At 34.6% G+C, this 16,656-nt stretch overlaps 2 protein-coding genes, 1 non-coding gene and 1 pseudogene across 3 annotated transcripts; 3 read left to right on the top strand and 1 right to left on the bottom strand.

Annotated features, from left to right (window-relative positions):
• The first annotated feature begins 166 nt into the window (after positions 1–166).
• TRNAR-UCU (transfer RNA arginine (anticodon UCU)) lies at positions 167–239 on the top strand. The gene has a single exon. It is a non-coding gene; the product is annotated as a tRNA-Arg (tRNA).
• Positions 240–3,760: 3,521 nt separating this feature from the next.
• On the top strand, positions 3,761–7,002 carry LOC118059210 (thioredoxin M3, chloroplastic). Its single transcript, XM_035072071.2, has 2 exons — positions 3,761–4,237; positions 6,381–7,002. Exons 1-2 carry the CDS (start codon positions 4,042–4,044, stop codon positions 6,698–6,700), a joined length of 516 nt encoding a protein of 171 aa, XP_034927962.1. The 5' UTR covers positions 3,761–4,041; the 3' UTR covers positions 6,701–7,002.
• A 3,148-nt stretch (positions 7,003–10,150) lies between these two features.
• Positions 10,151–13,087, top strand: LOC118059209 (uncharacterized). The gene is made up of 2 exons (XM_035072070.2): positions 10,151–10,632; positions 11,135–13,087. Exon 2 carries the CDS (start codon positions 11,193–11,195, stop codon positions 12,786–12,788), a length of 1,596 nt encoding a protein of 531 aa, XP_034927961.1. The 5' UTR covers positions 10,151–10,632; positions 11,135–11,192; the 3' UTR covers positions 12,789–13,087.
• A 149-nt stretch (positions 13,088–13,236) lies between these two features.
• LOC118059208 (subtilisin-like protease SBT3) lies at positions 13,237–16,100 on the bottom strand (annotated as a pseudogene).
• Between the last annotated feature and the right edge of the window lie 556 nt (positions 16,101–16,656).

Genomic DNA, 16,656 nt, shown 5'->3' with positions numbered 1-16,656 from the left:
ATGCTCGTTGACATGGTATAATACACTTCTTACATCTAAAGTTTTTGCGCGCTGTCCTTGTTTTCTCGCGACTCTGTATTTGTTTTCAGTAGAGAGAGGCGTAGCTGTGCAAAAAAATCAAATTATTTAAGTTAATTAAATGAATGAACAATACAGCTAACAAAAAGCGCCCGTGGCCTAATGGATAAGGCGTCTGACTTCTAATCAGGCGACTGTGGGTTCGAATCCCACCGGGCGTGATTTAATTATCTTTTACATTTTTCGACAACCTCAAATTAGTTCCTCAGTTGTTCATAGTTTATCAATGTAGTCCCTCGCTACTGATTTTCTTTCGATGTCCGCATTTCTCCATCTCCGTCGTCTATCCTCTTAAATCGTTAATCTGTAGGCAATGTTACTCTTTTTTCTTTTCTTTTTTCCCTAAAACAAGTGGCTTCTGAATCTCTCATGTAGGGTTAGAATGTCCTGCCTGGAGTCTCAATCATTTCATCAACAAAGTTATAATAGTTATGAAGAACAAAAACCCAGAACCGAAATTCATTGTCTTTTGGGTTAAATTGAGAATTTCACCATAATCACACTTTACAACCAGATATTTGATCCAATATGTATTTTTTTAACCACGGTAGCATCCTCCATTACTTCTCTTGGTTCGAAGGAAATAAAGATTAATGAAGATAAGTGTTCGGATTCGTTCCCACCACTCAAATAATATAAATTCAAATCTGTTTTTCTTTTCGTTTTCCATTTCAGAGAGAGAGAGAGAGTTTCTTTTTTGTGACTTTGATGCGTGCTCTGGTATCAGATACTGGGTCTGTGTTGATTTCGGGCGGACAATAGAAAGTTTTGAACCATTTGTTGATCTTCGATCTAGTAAATGGATTTAAAAAAAAAAAAAAAAGCATTAAGTGTAAACTCGAGAAAAAAACAAGAAAATTTTTAATGGTTGATTAGAGCCAAATTTGATTGGAGTGTTGCTTGCTGGAGATGACGACGGTAGAGGAAAGTCTTTTGATAAGAAATAAGATTGAAGGATATATTTGAAGGACCGGTTTCCTTCCGGTATTTAACATTTAATAAACACACGTTTTTCGAGGAAACCTTACCACGTGCCCTTCAACTGTAGCCAAGAGTTCTCAGCTAGCGTTCCTCAATTTTTTTTGCTGGGCAGTTTCGTTTTGAAATAATGTGTGTGTGTAAACAAATAAGTGATCACATCAGTGGTTTTTGTCTTTTATGTAGATTTTTTATATATATTTTAAAAACAAATAGTTACAGTTGGTCATTAACTATTATTATAATTTAAAACTTTTAGTTGGCGTCAACGCAGGATAGGGCATCATAGTTCATGGGCCGAGATGATCCACCTCAGATAATAAAAAAATAATTGATAATTTTAAAACTTAATTCAAGAGTTAATTAGAGGTGGAAGTTAGATCACAAGTAAAAAGATAAATTGATTTAATCCAAGTTAATATATAAATAAAAATTATTATTATTATAGTTTTAAAACTTAATTTTATAAGTTATAAGCGTTAACCCATTTCTACCTAAAAAAATATAAATCAATGCAACTTTATTTTAATCAAAAAAAAATAACAATTTTTTAACTCGTGTTTTATTATAGGACGAATGGGTAATGGACCAAACCAAGTTTTTAACTGGGTTGAATTGAGTTAGTTTTTTATCTAGTTTTTTTTCTTGAACTCGTATCAATCCAGACTTTTTATCGGGTCCTAGATTAACTCACTGAGCTAGTTTTGATTTTATAATTAGAGTTATTATTAATTTAAAAATTCAATATAAATTAAAGTAAAAGGAATGCTGTCTAATTATTTTAAAAAAAATATTAATGTTTAACAATAATATATATTAAGTGTAGAATATATTTTTTAATATGTTTTTATGTTTTGCCTATCATAACCAAATATAATTACATTATCTTGTACACCATTATCAAGCATGGTTTTATATTTGTCTGGTTTTTTCTCTTATTTGCCTTATTTTCTTTGTTTTTATTTTTATTTTTAATTTCAAAATAGCAATCAAATGATATTTTAAAATATCATTTTACTTTCACCCTTGCAAATTTATATGACCCAATGCTCGTGGTTTTACTAGATTTGAAAAAATGGTAAAGAATAATCTAGGAGAAGCAAATGAAAATGTGATAATTATTACACTTTTGCTTTTATAGTTGATAGTTAAAATTGGATTTTTAAAAATAAAAAGTACAATATTTATCTGAGAGTGAGAATCGTGACTATGGTTAAATATATATATATATATATATATATATATATATATAATTTTAATCACCGTAGCTCTCTCGTCTCATGATCCACTGTGGATTCAAATGTTCATGACTTTCGTTGCTAAAGGAATTTAATTCGATAAGTTAGTTACTGGATGGATAAGTTTGTGCTGTTGTGGGTTATTATTAATTTTTTTTCAAAGCTAGGTTATTAATGTGTTTTTTTATAATAATTAATTCGATATGATTTAATTAAGTTAATAAGTTAAAATATAAAATGAACTATCAAAAATAAATAAGAATAAAGAATAAATACTTATAATATTAAATATTAATAAAATAAATGATAGGATAATTTTTTATATATATATTAAAGATATCTAAATCTAGTTAAAAAAAATTGAACTAGGAGAAAAGGGCTAGGCCAGGCCTAGCCCCCCAGTAGCAGGCCTGCACACCAATCGTTACTTTATTCATCTTTGCCTTTTATATTTAAAAAAAGAAAGAAAGAAAAGGTTCTCAACTCTTAAACCGGCAGCCTCTGGACTTAGAAATTACTATCCATCATTTTTTTTTGTTCGGTTAAATTTTTATAAAAAAAATAATAATTAAATTAAATTATTTAAAAAAAAATTAAAATTGGTTCAAACCGACCGGTTTTAGTTTTTTAAAACAAAAACATGTTCAAACTAGTTTAGCTCGATTTGGTTCGGTCTAGCTCAGTTTTTTTCAGGTTTGGCTCAGTTCTTTTTTAATTTTTTTTTGTTTAAATTTGGTTTGGTTTTTTCAGTTTCAAACTTATAAAAATAAAACCTAACTGAATCAATTGATTTTTTTAAAATTCTAATATGTTTAATCAGTTTTGTTCATAATTTAGCTTTTTTAGTTATTTTTTTTTAATTTTCTTGATTAAATTAATTTTTTAATTTTTTTACTCATGGCTATTACAAATAAAAACACGGACTATAGCTATCTGAGTTATCACACAAAATTGTTATCACATGGCTTAAACAAATATGTCAACTTATTTCACTACTCATGTAGAAAGTGAATAACCATGAGAATTCCCATTTCTTTTAGAGCTATAAGTAATTTGATTGTTATTTCAAGATAAAAGAGGTGATAAAAAAATATGTTTTCTTTTCTTTTTTATTTTAAAAGTATAATAATTTATTTCAAAATTATATTCATAAAAAAGATTATTTTATGATTGGACATGCTTAATTTTTACTTATTTTATTCAGAGTGTGTTTAATAGTATATTATTTTTTAATTGAAAATATATTAAAATAATATATTTTTTATTTTTTTAAAAAAAATATTTTTGATATTAGTGTATTAAAATAATTTTAAAAAATTAAAATATAAGAGAAACGCTGTTTGGAACTGCCTTTGAAATGGTTTTCGTCGACCTAAAATTATCTCATAAAAATCCTCTCCGTGTTACTTTTTTTTGGTTGGTTTTGTCATTCTTATCGTTATGCTTCTTTTCTGTGGGAAAAGAAATTGATAAAATTAGCTGGGGGACTATATATATCGACGAACTATAGTAGTTAGAGACAAATGAGAGGTTTGCCCTTTTCATTTTCTTGAAAAATACATCAGGTGGGTCCCTTTCCCTGCTCTCTCGTTTAAATCACAGCGATCTGCTTAGCCGATTTCTGTTCCTCGCGTCTTATAATCGTACTCATATATTCAGATTCACACGATACTCATAGCAGCAGGCACTCACACCTTCTCTCCCTGTAACGAAATTTCTGTAACTGCTTTTTCTTTCATTTCTTGAAATGGCTTCAAGTGCGACTTCACTTTGCTCCCCACCATTCACGAGCTCACGCGCAGCCGTTCTCCACCAATGTCAGCAGCTGAACCCTAACAGACTCTCTTTTCCAATCAACTTCAACACCGCTAAAAGAGCAACGAATCTCACTGTTCAACACGTGCCTCTCCCTCTCAAGGTTCTCTGCGGTCGCGGAAACCGAGGTTAAACAAAAAATAAATCCCTAAAACTCTTGATTCTTTCAATTTGTTTCTCTTGATTTTTTAATTTTGTTTCTTGTCTGAGCTGTTTCATTCTTGATGTTTTACTATTATCTTCAATGGTGATCCTAGTTTCTTATTAGGGATTAGACTGGAGTTTAGGAGAATAGATAATTGTTTTTAATGATTTTCACCAGAGGTTTGGGATTTTTTTTGTACGAATCAAAGATTTGCATCTAACTTCTTAATGTTAGTAGAAGGCTGTTCCCGATAGCAAATTTAGGTTAATCAGGAAAGAACTTGACGAGAGCTTGAGATTTCATGTTCACGTTGGAGATGCAATGTAAATGAATGAAATCCCTAGAAGAGATTGAAAAGAGAAAAATATGGGCAAAGAAAGAAGCAGAGTAGGTGACACGTGGAAAAAAGCAAGAGAGAAAGAGATAGAGTTGGAGACTGAGATTCTTACGGCGGAGTATCGAATCTAAATATAGCTTCAAATGCCAGTCCCATTTGAGAATTGGCTTTCTTCATCCTTTTTCGGTGAGAAGAGACTCAAAACTAGAGCTGTCTTGAGAACTTAGAATGAAGCATGAGATTGTTACTTATGGTTAAATATAGCAAACTGGTGATTTATGCACTGAATGCTGCTTTACTGGGTGCCCGAATTTCTTTCTATGGCTGTGAAATCAGTGTTTGTTTTGCTACTAACCAGGCCATTAAATTTTTGGAGTATTGATTAGAGTGGAAGTATTTATTTATTTATTTTATCATGTATGATGAGATTGAATTTGTTTATTAGCTTTATGAAGGGAAACTGATTCCCTTTCATCGTCATCTCATGTCAAGGTTTGACGGCAAAAATCCCTGCCACTTCTGATCCAGTTTATCATAACTGATTAGTGAACATGTCTGTCTACTGAATCCTGAAAAATGGGAAAAAGTCACTGGCATTTCAAATCGTCTATTGAGCCTTAAAAAGGATTCAGAAAAAGACAATCAAACCCATTATCTGTTTTACACAAGGCAGTGCAAGGAGTAACTCCTGATCTAACAGTAAAAGCAAGGCTCATGGGTGCATCTACCCATCAAGTTCCTATTGAAGGAGGAACATTACAAGGAAAATCACTCGCTATCCGTTGGTTGTTGGAGGCATCCTGAAAACATCAAGGTCAAAATATGGTTCTGAAATTGAGTTCTGAAGCTATGGATGGTGCCAAAGAGAATGGTGAAGCCATACGGTAAAAGTAATCTACTTATAAAATGCAGAGGCTAATAGAGCCTTTGAGGATTTTTGTTGGTCCATGAACAGGATTCATGTGGACAAGTGGACTATCTGAAAGGATTGAGCAGAGGAAGGGCTTAATTTGAAATATGTACTTCTTGGAATACATGGACAGGGAATTCAAGATGAAATATTTTCCGTTTTGCAATCGATTTTTATTTGTCATGTTGTTAATCTTTGTTGTTTTGTCCTTACATCAATTTGGAAACTTGCATTGTCTTTTGGCTTGAAGTTCTTCTCAGAGAGAATTTTAATCATGTTCGGATCGTCTGCATTTGTTATCCTATTGTACTATTTCTTGGTCTTTTCCTCCATTAGGTTGCTGCTAGTATTCTCATCGTAGCCAAGGAAGTTTTAGAAGAGGATGGTACTAAAAAGTTTGATATGGTTAAATGCCTCTGCTAGTCAGGTGGTCTATGGTGAAGATTGGATGCTTGCTCCACAAACTTATTGTGTTTTATACAAGTTGCTGGCATACAGGATGCAGATGCATATTCATGATGTGTTTTGCACAATAGCTACATTAAATATGGAAAATTGAGATTTGGCGACAATATATTCAGGTTGAAACAGATTTGTACCATCTGAATAAAGTATGTGAGTTGGAGTCTTTAGAGAAGCTGGAAACACTTTTTTATTATGTGTGTATGTAGTGCAGTTGCTGATCAAATCTTTCAGAGAATAGAGTTTCTCATGATAGTCTTCGGTGATCTGATATATTTTGGCTCTTTCATCTTCAGTTTTGCTCTCATTTCTGCTTGCTTTATGGTTTTCAAAATTGAGTTTTTATTTTTTCACTGAGCTGTTAGTAAGGCACCTACAATATAGTCTTTTTAACCACACCTTTTGGGTTTTTTTCAGCTACAGCTGTTACTCAGGACTCTTGGGAGAATTCAATTTTGAAAAGTGATATTCCTGTTCTTGTTGAATTCTATGCAAGTTGGTGTGGGCCTTGCAGGATGGTTCATCGAGTAATTGATGAGATTGCATCAGAGTATGATGGGAAACTCAAATGCTTTGTGCTTAACACAGACAATGACCTGCAAATTGCTGAGGACTATGAAATTAAGGCGGTACCAGTTGTTCTACTTTTCAAGAATGGAGAGAAGCGAGAGTCGGTGGTCGGTACCATGCCAAAGGAATTCTATATTGCTGCAGTTGAGAGAGTTATGCTGTCGTAAACTTGGTTTAGTGCATGACTTGAACATGCGGTACAGTCAATCAGTTGTGTTGGGTCAGGTATCATAATGCCTGGTGTTCTTGAATTGCTTTTTCAGTCATCGAGTAACATGGTGTGAATAGTGTTATAAAATTTACCCTGCTGGTTATCTCTTTTGGACTTGTGGTGGTGGACTTTGTCTCACCTTTTCTTGGTTGAGAATCTGCTGCTACCCTACCTGCTGTGAATATGTCATTGATTTTTTTCTTGCCATGCTGTATATCTGGGGGTTTTATTTCTATGGAAACATCAAGGATTTGACTATATTTTGAGCTTAAAACTCTGGCGGCTTGGCAGATCTGTTCTTATGATCTGCTGGAGATGGATTGGAAATTTCATGGGATTCGAACTTTGCTTCCCTATATGAAAGAAATGCTTTCATGCCTTTCCACTCAATGCTATTTACCATGGTTCGTTTTGTTTCAACGTTGATGCTTAGATAGAAATAGCTATTTGACTCAGGCTTTTCCTCGGATCAAATAATATTTTTCAGCAAGAAGAAGAATATACAGGCTTAGATGAAGTTAAAATTAAAAATATTAAATTTAATAGAAGACAAATAAAAGCCCTGAGATAATTAAAGTTAATTTGCTAAATTTATAAATTGTGTAATGAATCTCATTGAATTTAATAATTTTTTATTTCTAAAATTACTATTCATATTTTTCATTTAATTATTTGTCAACTAGGTGCATGGGTTTTCTTTATATCGATAACCAAATTTTTTTCTTGAAAACAAAATAAGGGTGATGTGAAATAAAAAATAACTTTTATTAAAAAAAAATATTGATAACAAAAGGAATTTTTTTAAAAAAAAAAAATGCCATAAAAAAAAATGAAAATTGATTTATTATTTTTAATAATTTTAAGGGGTTAAAAATACATCAAATTAAGAAATAAGAAAAAACATATACTAAATTAAATAATAATCTATAAAAAAACATCATGAATAATTGTTATTTAAAAAAAACAACAAAAAAATCTAAGAAGAAAAAAAGAAAAATTAAAAGATGAAATTAAAAGAAAAAAAAAATAAATGGACAAAAAATAATGAAAAAAAAAGAAGAAGCATATGCACTATGACTTAGTCTAGGTGGCCCAATGTGTTTAGGCTTAAAAAAAAGCTAAGGAGCGTGGATTCTTGTATAGCCTATGTCAGTATGCCTGGGCTAACTTAATTTTTTCTTTCTTTTTTGAGGAGTTGGTGACTTATCGTTTATCTTTATTTTTCTGAAAAAAATAAACAAGTGATGCGTTACTTATTCTTTCTAAATTCCAGCCATCATGGTTGCTAGAAAATAAGGGAATATGTTTTTTTTGTTATATAAATCTATTTTTCAATTCATTTTTTTTATTTTAAATACTTAGAAAACACTCTAGATATTTTGATAAACTCATTTATAATCTCAAAAAAAATACAAAAAACTAGAATTAACTCGAAACAAAAAACTTCTTGAACTTATATATGTTTTTTAAGGCAACTTGAATATGAAAAAACACCTAAGCGAAACTTCCCTCACCAAATTATATTTTTCAACACCAAAATCAACTATTTTAGTGGTTAAAATATGTGTCAATGATGTATTTTTATTTTTTCATTTGAACTAAGAATTGAAAAAAATAAGGAAAATAAGGTCTTTGACCACAATTGATTTTTTTGAAATTTTAAAAATTGAAAGGTCCTAATTTTTATAATTCAAGAAGTACAAGGACTAAATCAAATATTTTACCAAAAAACCACCCACTACCTTAAATGTTTTTAGTTTGGTCTTTTGTCTTTTAAATTTTCTTTCCTTGACAATTTTAGCTAAATTAATTTCCAATCAAGTCCAAGGGGGCGAAAAATAAATATAATGAAAAGCATGTTGATGTATAATGATGATGATGAGTATACGTAGGTACAACTTCTTGATATTTGTATATTATTTATTAAATAAAAAATTTAGATATTCATAAAATATTTATCAAGTTTTAGAAATTTATATGAATATCCATTATATACTATTATTTAAGAAAAAATAAAATAGTTAGTATATATATTTGAAGTATGTATATGCATATTATATGATAAAATGACACACACACGTCCCAAACCTAACTCATAATATATATTTATTTTATATAGATATATTTGTAGAACATTCAAATTCTTTTTAAATACATTATGGTATATATATATATCTCAACACACACACACCTATTCCGGGTTAGGCATCCATTCATCATAGCAACATGTACCTGTTACTGTGGATTGCTATAGTAAAATAATAATTTTGCCATTGAATGGGAAAAAAATGAGAGCCTTAGTTGTGGGGGTCATTTAGTTTTTCCATTGACGTATTGGTTGTTAAAAGATTGTTCGAGGAGTATCTAAATCTTTTTTTATTTTTTTTAGCACGTTAAAATTATTTTTTTACCTCGAAGACAATAGATTTTAGAATTATTGAACAAGGGTTTATTTGTCTCTTTCACAAGCTTTGGGAAAATAAAAATATTTTTTCCCTCGAGCGGTTGACAAAATATTTTTTTAGTTTTTATTTTTATTTTTAGACTACAATTTTAACACATCTTTTCCCTTAGAAAAACAAAAAAATAAGGTATGCATTTAGGAGTGTTTTTGTCATTTCACACAAGTTTATTTGTAATTCCGAAGGTTATAAGGGGTTTTTTGGTATTTATATAATGATTTTTTAATTTTTAATTTTAAAAAATTATTGGTGCATGCTTATGACGTGCCACCACATGAATGATGTTTGCGCTTTTTGAATGGCACATGCGATACCTCATGTGGTCAAACTTGATCTTCCGCTATATCCTTGGAAGTGTCACCATGTATTTTTCCTCTTGGTGTAGGGTGTGAGGGCGAATGATAAATGGTTTATAGTTAATGGTTTTTTTTTATTTCTTTCTTTATCTTTTTTTCTAGGTAAAGTGCATGTTTGTTCTTTTTTTGTAAAAAAAATTAGTTCTTATATTTTTTATTGTTTATTTTTCTCTTGACTGTTTTAGAAAAGTTTTTTATGTTTTCAATTTAGTTATTAAATTACAATTTGCATATATATTTTTTTAATTTGTTCATTACTCTTTTGCTTTTTGATTTTTTTCTTGATTTTTTTGTTAAAGTTTTATTGGTTTTTAATTTCATTATTCAATCAAAGTTTATGTTGTTTTATTTTTTTCAATTTAACCCTTATTGTTTTTGCTAAAGTTTTTTTCTTTTTAATTTATCATTTCAATATAAATTTTGTTAATACTCTCTAATTTGTTTTTATTATTTAAAATTTTATTTTTATTTTTTCAATTATAATTTTTTGCATGAATGACTGCGGAGGGTGCGGGTAAAAAAACCAGGGCGTGTATATAATCAGAATATCTAGAAACACTTGATGGTATCGACATTTGTGACTAGTGTCGGTTAACGAGCGAGCTTGAAACGGGACTTTGTTCCTTTGATTTCGGGCTCAAACCATTATTTCCGTTAAAAGCCCAAAATCTCGACAACTCTCTTTCTCGAACAGTTCTCCAACGTTCCAGAAGGAAAAAACAAAAAACACCAAGTAAAATCTTTCACTGTTCTACCTTAAAAATCCTAGTTTTAGTAAGAACAATTACCCAGAAAAAGCAACAACCTTACCCATCATAAAAGAGGGAAAAAAAAGGACATACCACGAAAAAAGAGAAAGAGAAGAAGAATGTGTCTTCCTTTCTTCAACTGCAGGTCTCTCAGTAATCAAATAAGAGCGATGGTCATCTTCTTCTGATCTTTCTTGTATAATAATTTATCGGATCTTTAGCCTTCTCTTTTATTCTTCAACAAGATCTCTGTTTCTATTTTGTTTCTGGTGATAGCAACGTAATTTTTAAGAAAGAGTTGCTCTATGGCCTCAATATCAGGTACCTTTTCTTTTCATTTCTTAATAATTGAGTTTCACGAATTAAGTTTCTCTTATCAAATTAATTGAAAATTTTTCATTTTTAGAGTTTTCCATAGTACTTCAGTAATATATTATCATTTTTTTTTTAATGATCAGTTTAGGTTCAATTGGAATTATTAGCTTTTACTTTCTGTTGCCGTGACTTGAGTGTCCACTTTCCTATCTATTGATTGATGAACCAGTTTATTTTTAACTATGAAATACATAATTTGGGCTTTGGAGTTAGATTTGAACTTATGAGTTTGAGAGACAGACATCAGGCTAAAACTATAATCTTCAATTTATGATTTCGTGGTCTTAGTTGCTAAATATGGAGTCTTGATCAGCTTTCTCATGAAATACCAGATAATCTATTGTTAAGTTTGGATAACCTATGGGGTTTCTAATGTCGACTCTAGTTTTTTTAAGGGACATCCTATGTTGTTTAGTGACTTTTATCCTCTTCCTCTGGCAATCTACAGGAATCTTTTAAGTTTTCGACAACATAGAAGTAATAACAATAGCATTAAAAAAAAAGTGATGGAAAATGCAAATACATCGGCATCAATTCTTCCCTCGGGTTCTCCTGAACAGATGGGAATCCATATGGCAGATTCAAACATGCAAGCTATTCAGCCTTCTGTGAACCAGCAAATTCGACCCTCTTTGGATGGTCCTGTAGCTATCCTTTGGGATATTGAGAACTGTCCTGTCCCTAATGATGTCCGCTCTGAAGATGTGTCTGGCAATATCAGAATGGCGTTGCAGGTGCACCCTGTAATTAAAGGAGCTGTAATGATGTTTTCTGCATATGGAGATTTTAACTCCTTCCCCAGACGACTGAGAGAAGGCTGCCAGAGAACGGGTGTTAAACTAATTGATGTTCCAAATGGTAGAAAGGATGCTGCTGACAAGGCTATTTTGGTCGACATGTTTCTCTTTGCTCTTGACAACCCCCCACCTTCCTCCATCATGCTTATCTCTGGGGATGTGGATTTCTCTCCAGCACTTCACATACTTGGTCAACGTGGATATACTGTGATTCTTGTTATACCTTCTGGGGTTGGTGTTTCATCTGCCCTGTGCAACGCAGGCAAGTTTGTTTGGGACTGGCCTAGTGTGGCCCGTGGGGAAGGTTTTATACCCCCCTTGAAGACATTATTGCCTGCCCATCTAGGACCAGCTGACATTGCTGGGTATTCCATGGGGTGCCGTATAAATGACAGCCATGATGGCCAGAATGAAGAAGAGGCAATTGTATACAGAGGGCTCTCGCACAGCTATTACAACTTGAGAGATTTCTCTGTAGTGTCACATTCTTTATCTGAATACAACAGTAGTTCTTTGATGAGTCTGCCTTGTTTCCCCACTAGTTCAAGGTCACAGAGTCTCCCATCTGGTCTGAATGAAGTTTCAACAGGTCCTGCTTCTTATGACGAGTATTATTCTACTATGCGGGTACAGCCTGGGGGCATAAATAGTCTGAAAGCTCAGCTAGTGAAGTTGCTTGAAATTTCAGGAGGATGTTTGCCTCTTACCCGAGTTCCTCCTGAGTACCAGAAGATGTATGGACGGCCTCTTTGTGTTTCAGAGTATGGGGCATTGAAGCTTGTTAATCTTTTCAAGAAAATGGGTGATGCAATGACAATAGATGGAAAGGGTCAAAAGAAGTTTGTCTATCTTAAAAACTGGAAAGCTGGTCCAAGTGCTCCTCCTATAATTCTGGCAAGGAGGGATAAGACAGGAAAGGGGCCTCAGGACGAGAGTTTGGACATTGTGACAGGTGGTGGCTCTTCAGATGAGCTCTCAGATGAAGAAAGAATGGTAAATAAGAAACAGGAGAACAGGAGGAAACAAGAGAAGACTAATTTGGGAACACCAGCTCGATATGAAGTTGATGACCCAAACCTCGAGCAGTTCAAGTTTGAGTTGCAGGAGATTCTAGTGAGCTATTCTTGTTGGATTTTCTTGGGGTGTTTTGAGGCAATATACCAGCAACGATACAAGAAACCATTGGACTATCAAAGTCTTGGTGTGGATCAGCTAGAGCAGCTTTTTGACAAGGTGAGAGATGTCGTGGTCTTGCACGAAGAACCAGCAAGCAAGAAGAAATTCCTGGCTGCAGTTGGTGGCTAGAAGAGTTTAGAGTTGCTTGTCTTGTAGCGTGTTCATTTTACATAGAACAGATAGTTGAGGCATCCTTATCATTGCATGCTCTCTCATAGTTCTTTTTTTCAGTTTTTAGCCGTATATTTCATAAAGACGAGGAAAAGGCTGGATCACATTTGTTCTTTTATAATTATGTGTCCTGCATGGATTGGAGTGTAAAGTTTTAAACTTCCATGTATGCCTTTGCCTCATTGTAGTTACTGATAAAATTACTGATGTGATATCTGTACGTAAATTCACAGTTTCGTGCCCAGGCACTTTTTAAATGTTATCTCTCCTACTTGCTCTTGTATTACACGGTAGCTAATAAATGATTGATCTTACTAATCTATCAAAGTGAAGATAATTCTGCTTTTAGCATTTTTGTACGGAGTGGGTATTCTCAAGACTCGAAACCTACACCGCTGTGATTTCAAGCCAGAACTTTTAAATGGTGGCGTCGAAGGATACCCTCTCATAAATTACAGTGATTCAAAAAAGGGAAAAAGTGGTATGGAAGCTTTCTCAAACCTAAAAAGCATGCTTTACTAGTCCCCTTGAACAATTTATTACCTTCGGTTTGCTGAAAAACAACCAGCAGAATAAAATTTGTGAAGTGTCCTCGGAGGAGTATTTTCAGGCCAATCCTTTTGGAATTGTGGAGGGGCTACACTTAGGCTGACATGCTATGTAATCATTTTATTTGGTGTAATGATCTTTAGGCTAAAAACTGAAAAGGATTCTCAAATTAGATGTGCTGAGAGCAGGCGATTCAAGTCTCAGGGAATGCAATTGCAGAGACAACGGGACTCCTAACTACATGTCTTCCATTGACCTCATACCAGCTCAAAAAGCCGTAATTCCCAAAATAATCACTCTGTGGAGTAACACTAGCAGCTTCCAAATCGATCTCCACGGTCATATTAAACTCAGCTTTGCTGTTTTTTCCTGAAAATGTAAGTGCTGTTGGTTGGACTAGAGCTTTCATACCCTGGGGAGCTGAGATCACCGCACGATAGACTGAGCTATTATCTGCTACATTTGTCAACACCCTCTTGAAGGTAGTGGTGCTCGTATTAGTGTTGTTCAAGAGAAAGAAGGATAATTAAGATCCAGGCTAGCGTATTGACAAGTAAAATTTGAAGTCCCTGTGATGATTTGAACCTGTTGGCTTGTATAATTCATCGCACACAGGTAGTTAATGTAATCCTCGGCCACTATATCGTACACCAGGCCAGGGTCCATTGCTTTGTTGGGATTGACATGCACCGCTCCAAAATCAAGGGGTGTCCCAGCAACTTCAGTGGTCATATCAATGATTCTACCATCTGCGTTGTCAATGACATCAGCAGTTGTCATCAGTGCTGATCGGATGGCTGCAGGACTCCAATCACGGTGGGCAGCTTTAAGCAGTGCAGCTATCCCAGCTACATGGGGGCATGACATTGATGTGCCAGAAACAAGAGCGTAATCTGTGAGCAAATAATCGTCTTCACGAATGGGTGCAAATCCTCTCTTAGGTACCCAAGCAGCCAGAATATGATAACCAGGATCCAGAATATCAGGTTTCAGAGTCCACGGGGATCTTCGATCAGGTCCCCGAGAAGAAAAATATGCCACTTTCGGAGCTGGCTTATTACCTAGCAATGTTAACCCGAACTTTACACTAACTGTTGCGTTTGTGGTATTCATGATATAGTTCTTGAGCAAGTTTCCGTCTTTTGTGCTCACTATCACAATCGGCATGTAGAAGTAGTCTGGGTGGAGAAATTCTGCATCGTCTTCACTGAAGATAGCCCCAGTAGCTCCAGCAATGTCTGGCCCATATCGGTCATTTTCAGACATCTGTCGAAACTGTGATGACTCATCATCATAGTCACAGAAGAGGAACTTGCCTGCAACATCTTTGGGGTCCAAGGAGTTCCAATCACAAACTTCTTTGCTTCGATTTCCAAGTCCGAAGTATACAGGAACTCGGGAAATAAACAAATTCTCAGGATAAATAGATGTTCCGGTGACGATAATTGAGCCATTTCCCAGTGTGACTTCAGCTCCAAACTGTCGGTCAATGGTTCCGGCACCAATGGTGGTGAGCCAAGTAGCTCCATTGAGCATGGTGTATCCACGAGGCCCTGAATTTCCAGCAGAACATGTAACAAATATCCCTTTCTTCAAGGCTGCAAATGCTCCAATGGCTATTGGATTCTCATGGAATGGTGTCTCAAAGAATCCCAAAGACAATGACATGATGTCCACACCATCTTCTATGGCTTGATCCATGCCAGCAAGTGTATCTGTTGCTGCAACATCATAACCGTCACTATAGAAAATCACCTTGTACATGGCAATTCTGGCCAATGGTGCCATTCCTGTTGCTGTCCCTTTTGCATAACCGAAATAATCAGCATGTTGCACCGGACTGCCACCTGCTGTTGAAGATGTGTGGCTTCCGTGGCCCATGTAATCCCTTGGAGAATCATAGTCATCTGTACTTGATATATTCAACCCTACTTGCTTCATGCCTTGGCTGAACTTGCGTGCACCAATAAGTTTTTTGTTGCAATAAGAGGTGTTAAATTCTGTTCCTGTTTCACAGATGCCACGCCATCGCTGCGGAACTGGCGGCATGTTTTTATCATTGAAGCTCTCACTTTCAGGCCAAATTCCAGTATCAAGAACACCAATAATCACATCATCACCAAACTTGCCAGCCGGCCATGCTCCAGCACGTTTGTTTAGGCCCAGAAACTATGGGGTATGGGTGGTGTGGAGATGGCCTATTGATTCTGGGAAGGTAGCAACATGACCAGGCAAACTCTCCAGTTGGTCAAGGTGGGTTTGGGACAACACAGCACTGAACCCATCCATGACATGCTTGTAAGAGTAGAGATGGATAGGCGGAATGTCATCTGGCGATGACAGGGATGACAGTGTTGACACGTACCAATCATGCTGGGTGGAGAAGGTAGATGGCATCCCGGTCTTGTCCATATGGATAATGTAGGTTTTTCGGTCATTTGACGTGGAAAATGATGCGGCAATTGGGAAAAGAAGGCAGAGAGCAAAGAGAAGTTTGGGAGGAGTAAAATGACCCATTGTTGGGATCATTAACTACTGAAGGTGGGAACTGAAGTGCTGAACATTCTAAGAATCTCATATATATACACTCATAAGCTGATCCATGGCCTAGGCATAGGTTACATCTGATTCTACGACAATCTCAGAAGCGGCTACGGATAGAGTATAGAAAGAAAATACAAGTTGCGGATTGGTCTTGATATTTACTACGCCGGCAGGTCTACAAGATTAGCATTGTTTTGATCATCTAACTGTCAGCCAATAATCGCAGATGATAGATTTTTTGTCTTTTCTTTCAGGTTGGATTTTCCAAAGGAAACATAGTAATTGGTTCCATGATTGGGAGTCATGTCAACCACCGTCTTCATGTTCAACTTTTGGAGTTGGAAATTACTATCGTTGTCTCCGTGCAAGCATAGGCACGTTGAAATGCTACTAGAAAAAGCTAAACTGTCGTTGCAATAAGAAAAGAAAAGGAAAAAAAGAACAGGAGAGTTTCGACAGCATGCAATTTTCTAGTTGTCCAATTCATTCAAATCTTTTTAGTGTATCCGAAGTTCCAAGTCCCTCCTGTAATGATCAAATACAAGACAAGTCGTTGCAAAAATTCAAAGTTCGGTAGCCTACCAAAACGGAAAATATGAGCCTTTGAAGTGCCCTACATTATAACTGGAGTTGATCTTAGAAAACACACCACTTCAGTGGGATCCTCTTGTTCTAGACAACCACCTTTTGGTGATGTTTCTGCCAGGGTAGTCAAGAAACGAGGTTCTTTATG

The sequence above is a fragment of the Populus alba genome, chromosome 9, assembly GCF_005239225.2.
Source record: "Populus alba chromosome 9, ASM523922v2, whole genome shotgun sequence".
Taxonomy (NCBI): domain Eukaryota; kingdom Viridiplantae; phylum Streptophyta; class Magnoliopsida; order Malpighiales; family Salicaceae; genus Populus; species Populus alba.
The sequence above is the reverse complement of the archived record's forward strand: the minus strand, read 5'-3'. Positions and strand labels throughout refer to the sequence as shown.

What these genes read in the sequence shown, in the direction of transcription:
- LOC118059210 (XM_035072071.2), top strand. Translation starts at nt 4,042, where the DNA reads ATGGCTTCAAGTGCGACTTCACTTTGCTCCCCACCATTCACGAGCTCA. An exon ending in CTGCGGTCGCGGAAACCGAG is followed by an intron (nt 4,238 to 6,380) that starts GTTAAACAAAAA and finishes GGTTTTTTTCAG; the next exon opens with CTACAGCTGTTACTCAGGAC.
- LOC118059209 (XM_035072070.2), top strand. Translation starts at nt 11,193, where the DNA reads ATGGAAAATGCAAATACATCGGCATCAATTCTTCCCTCGGGTTCTCCT.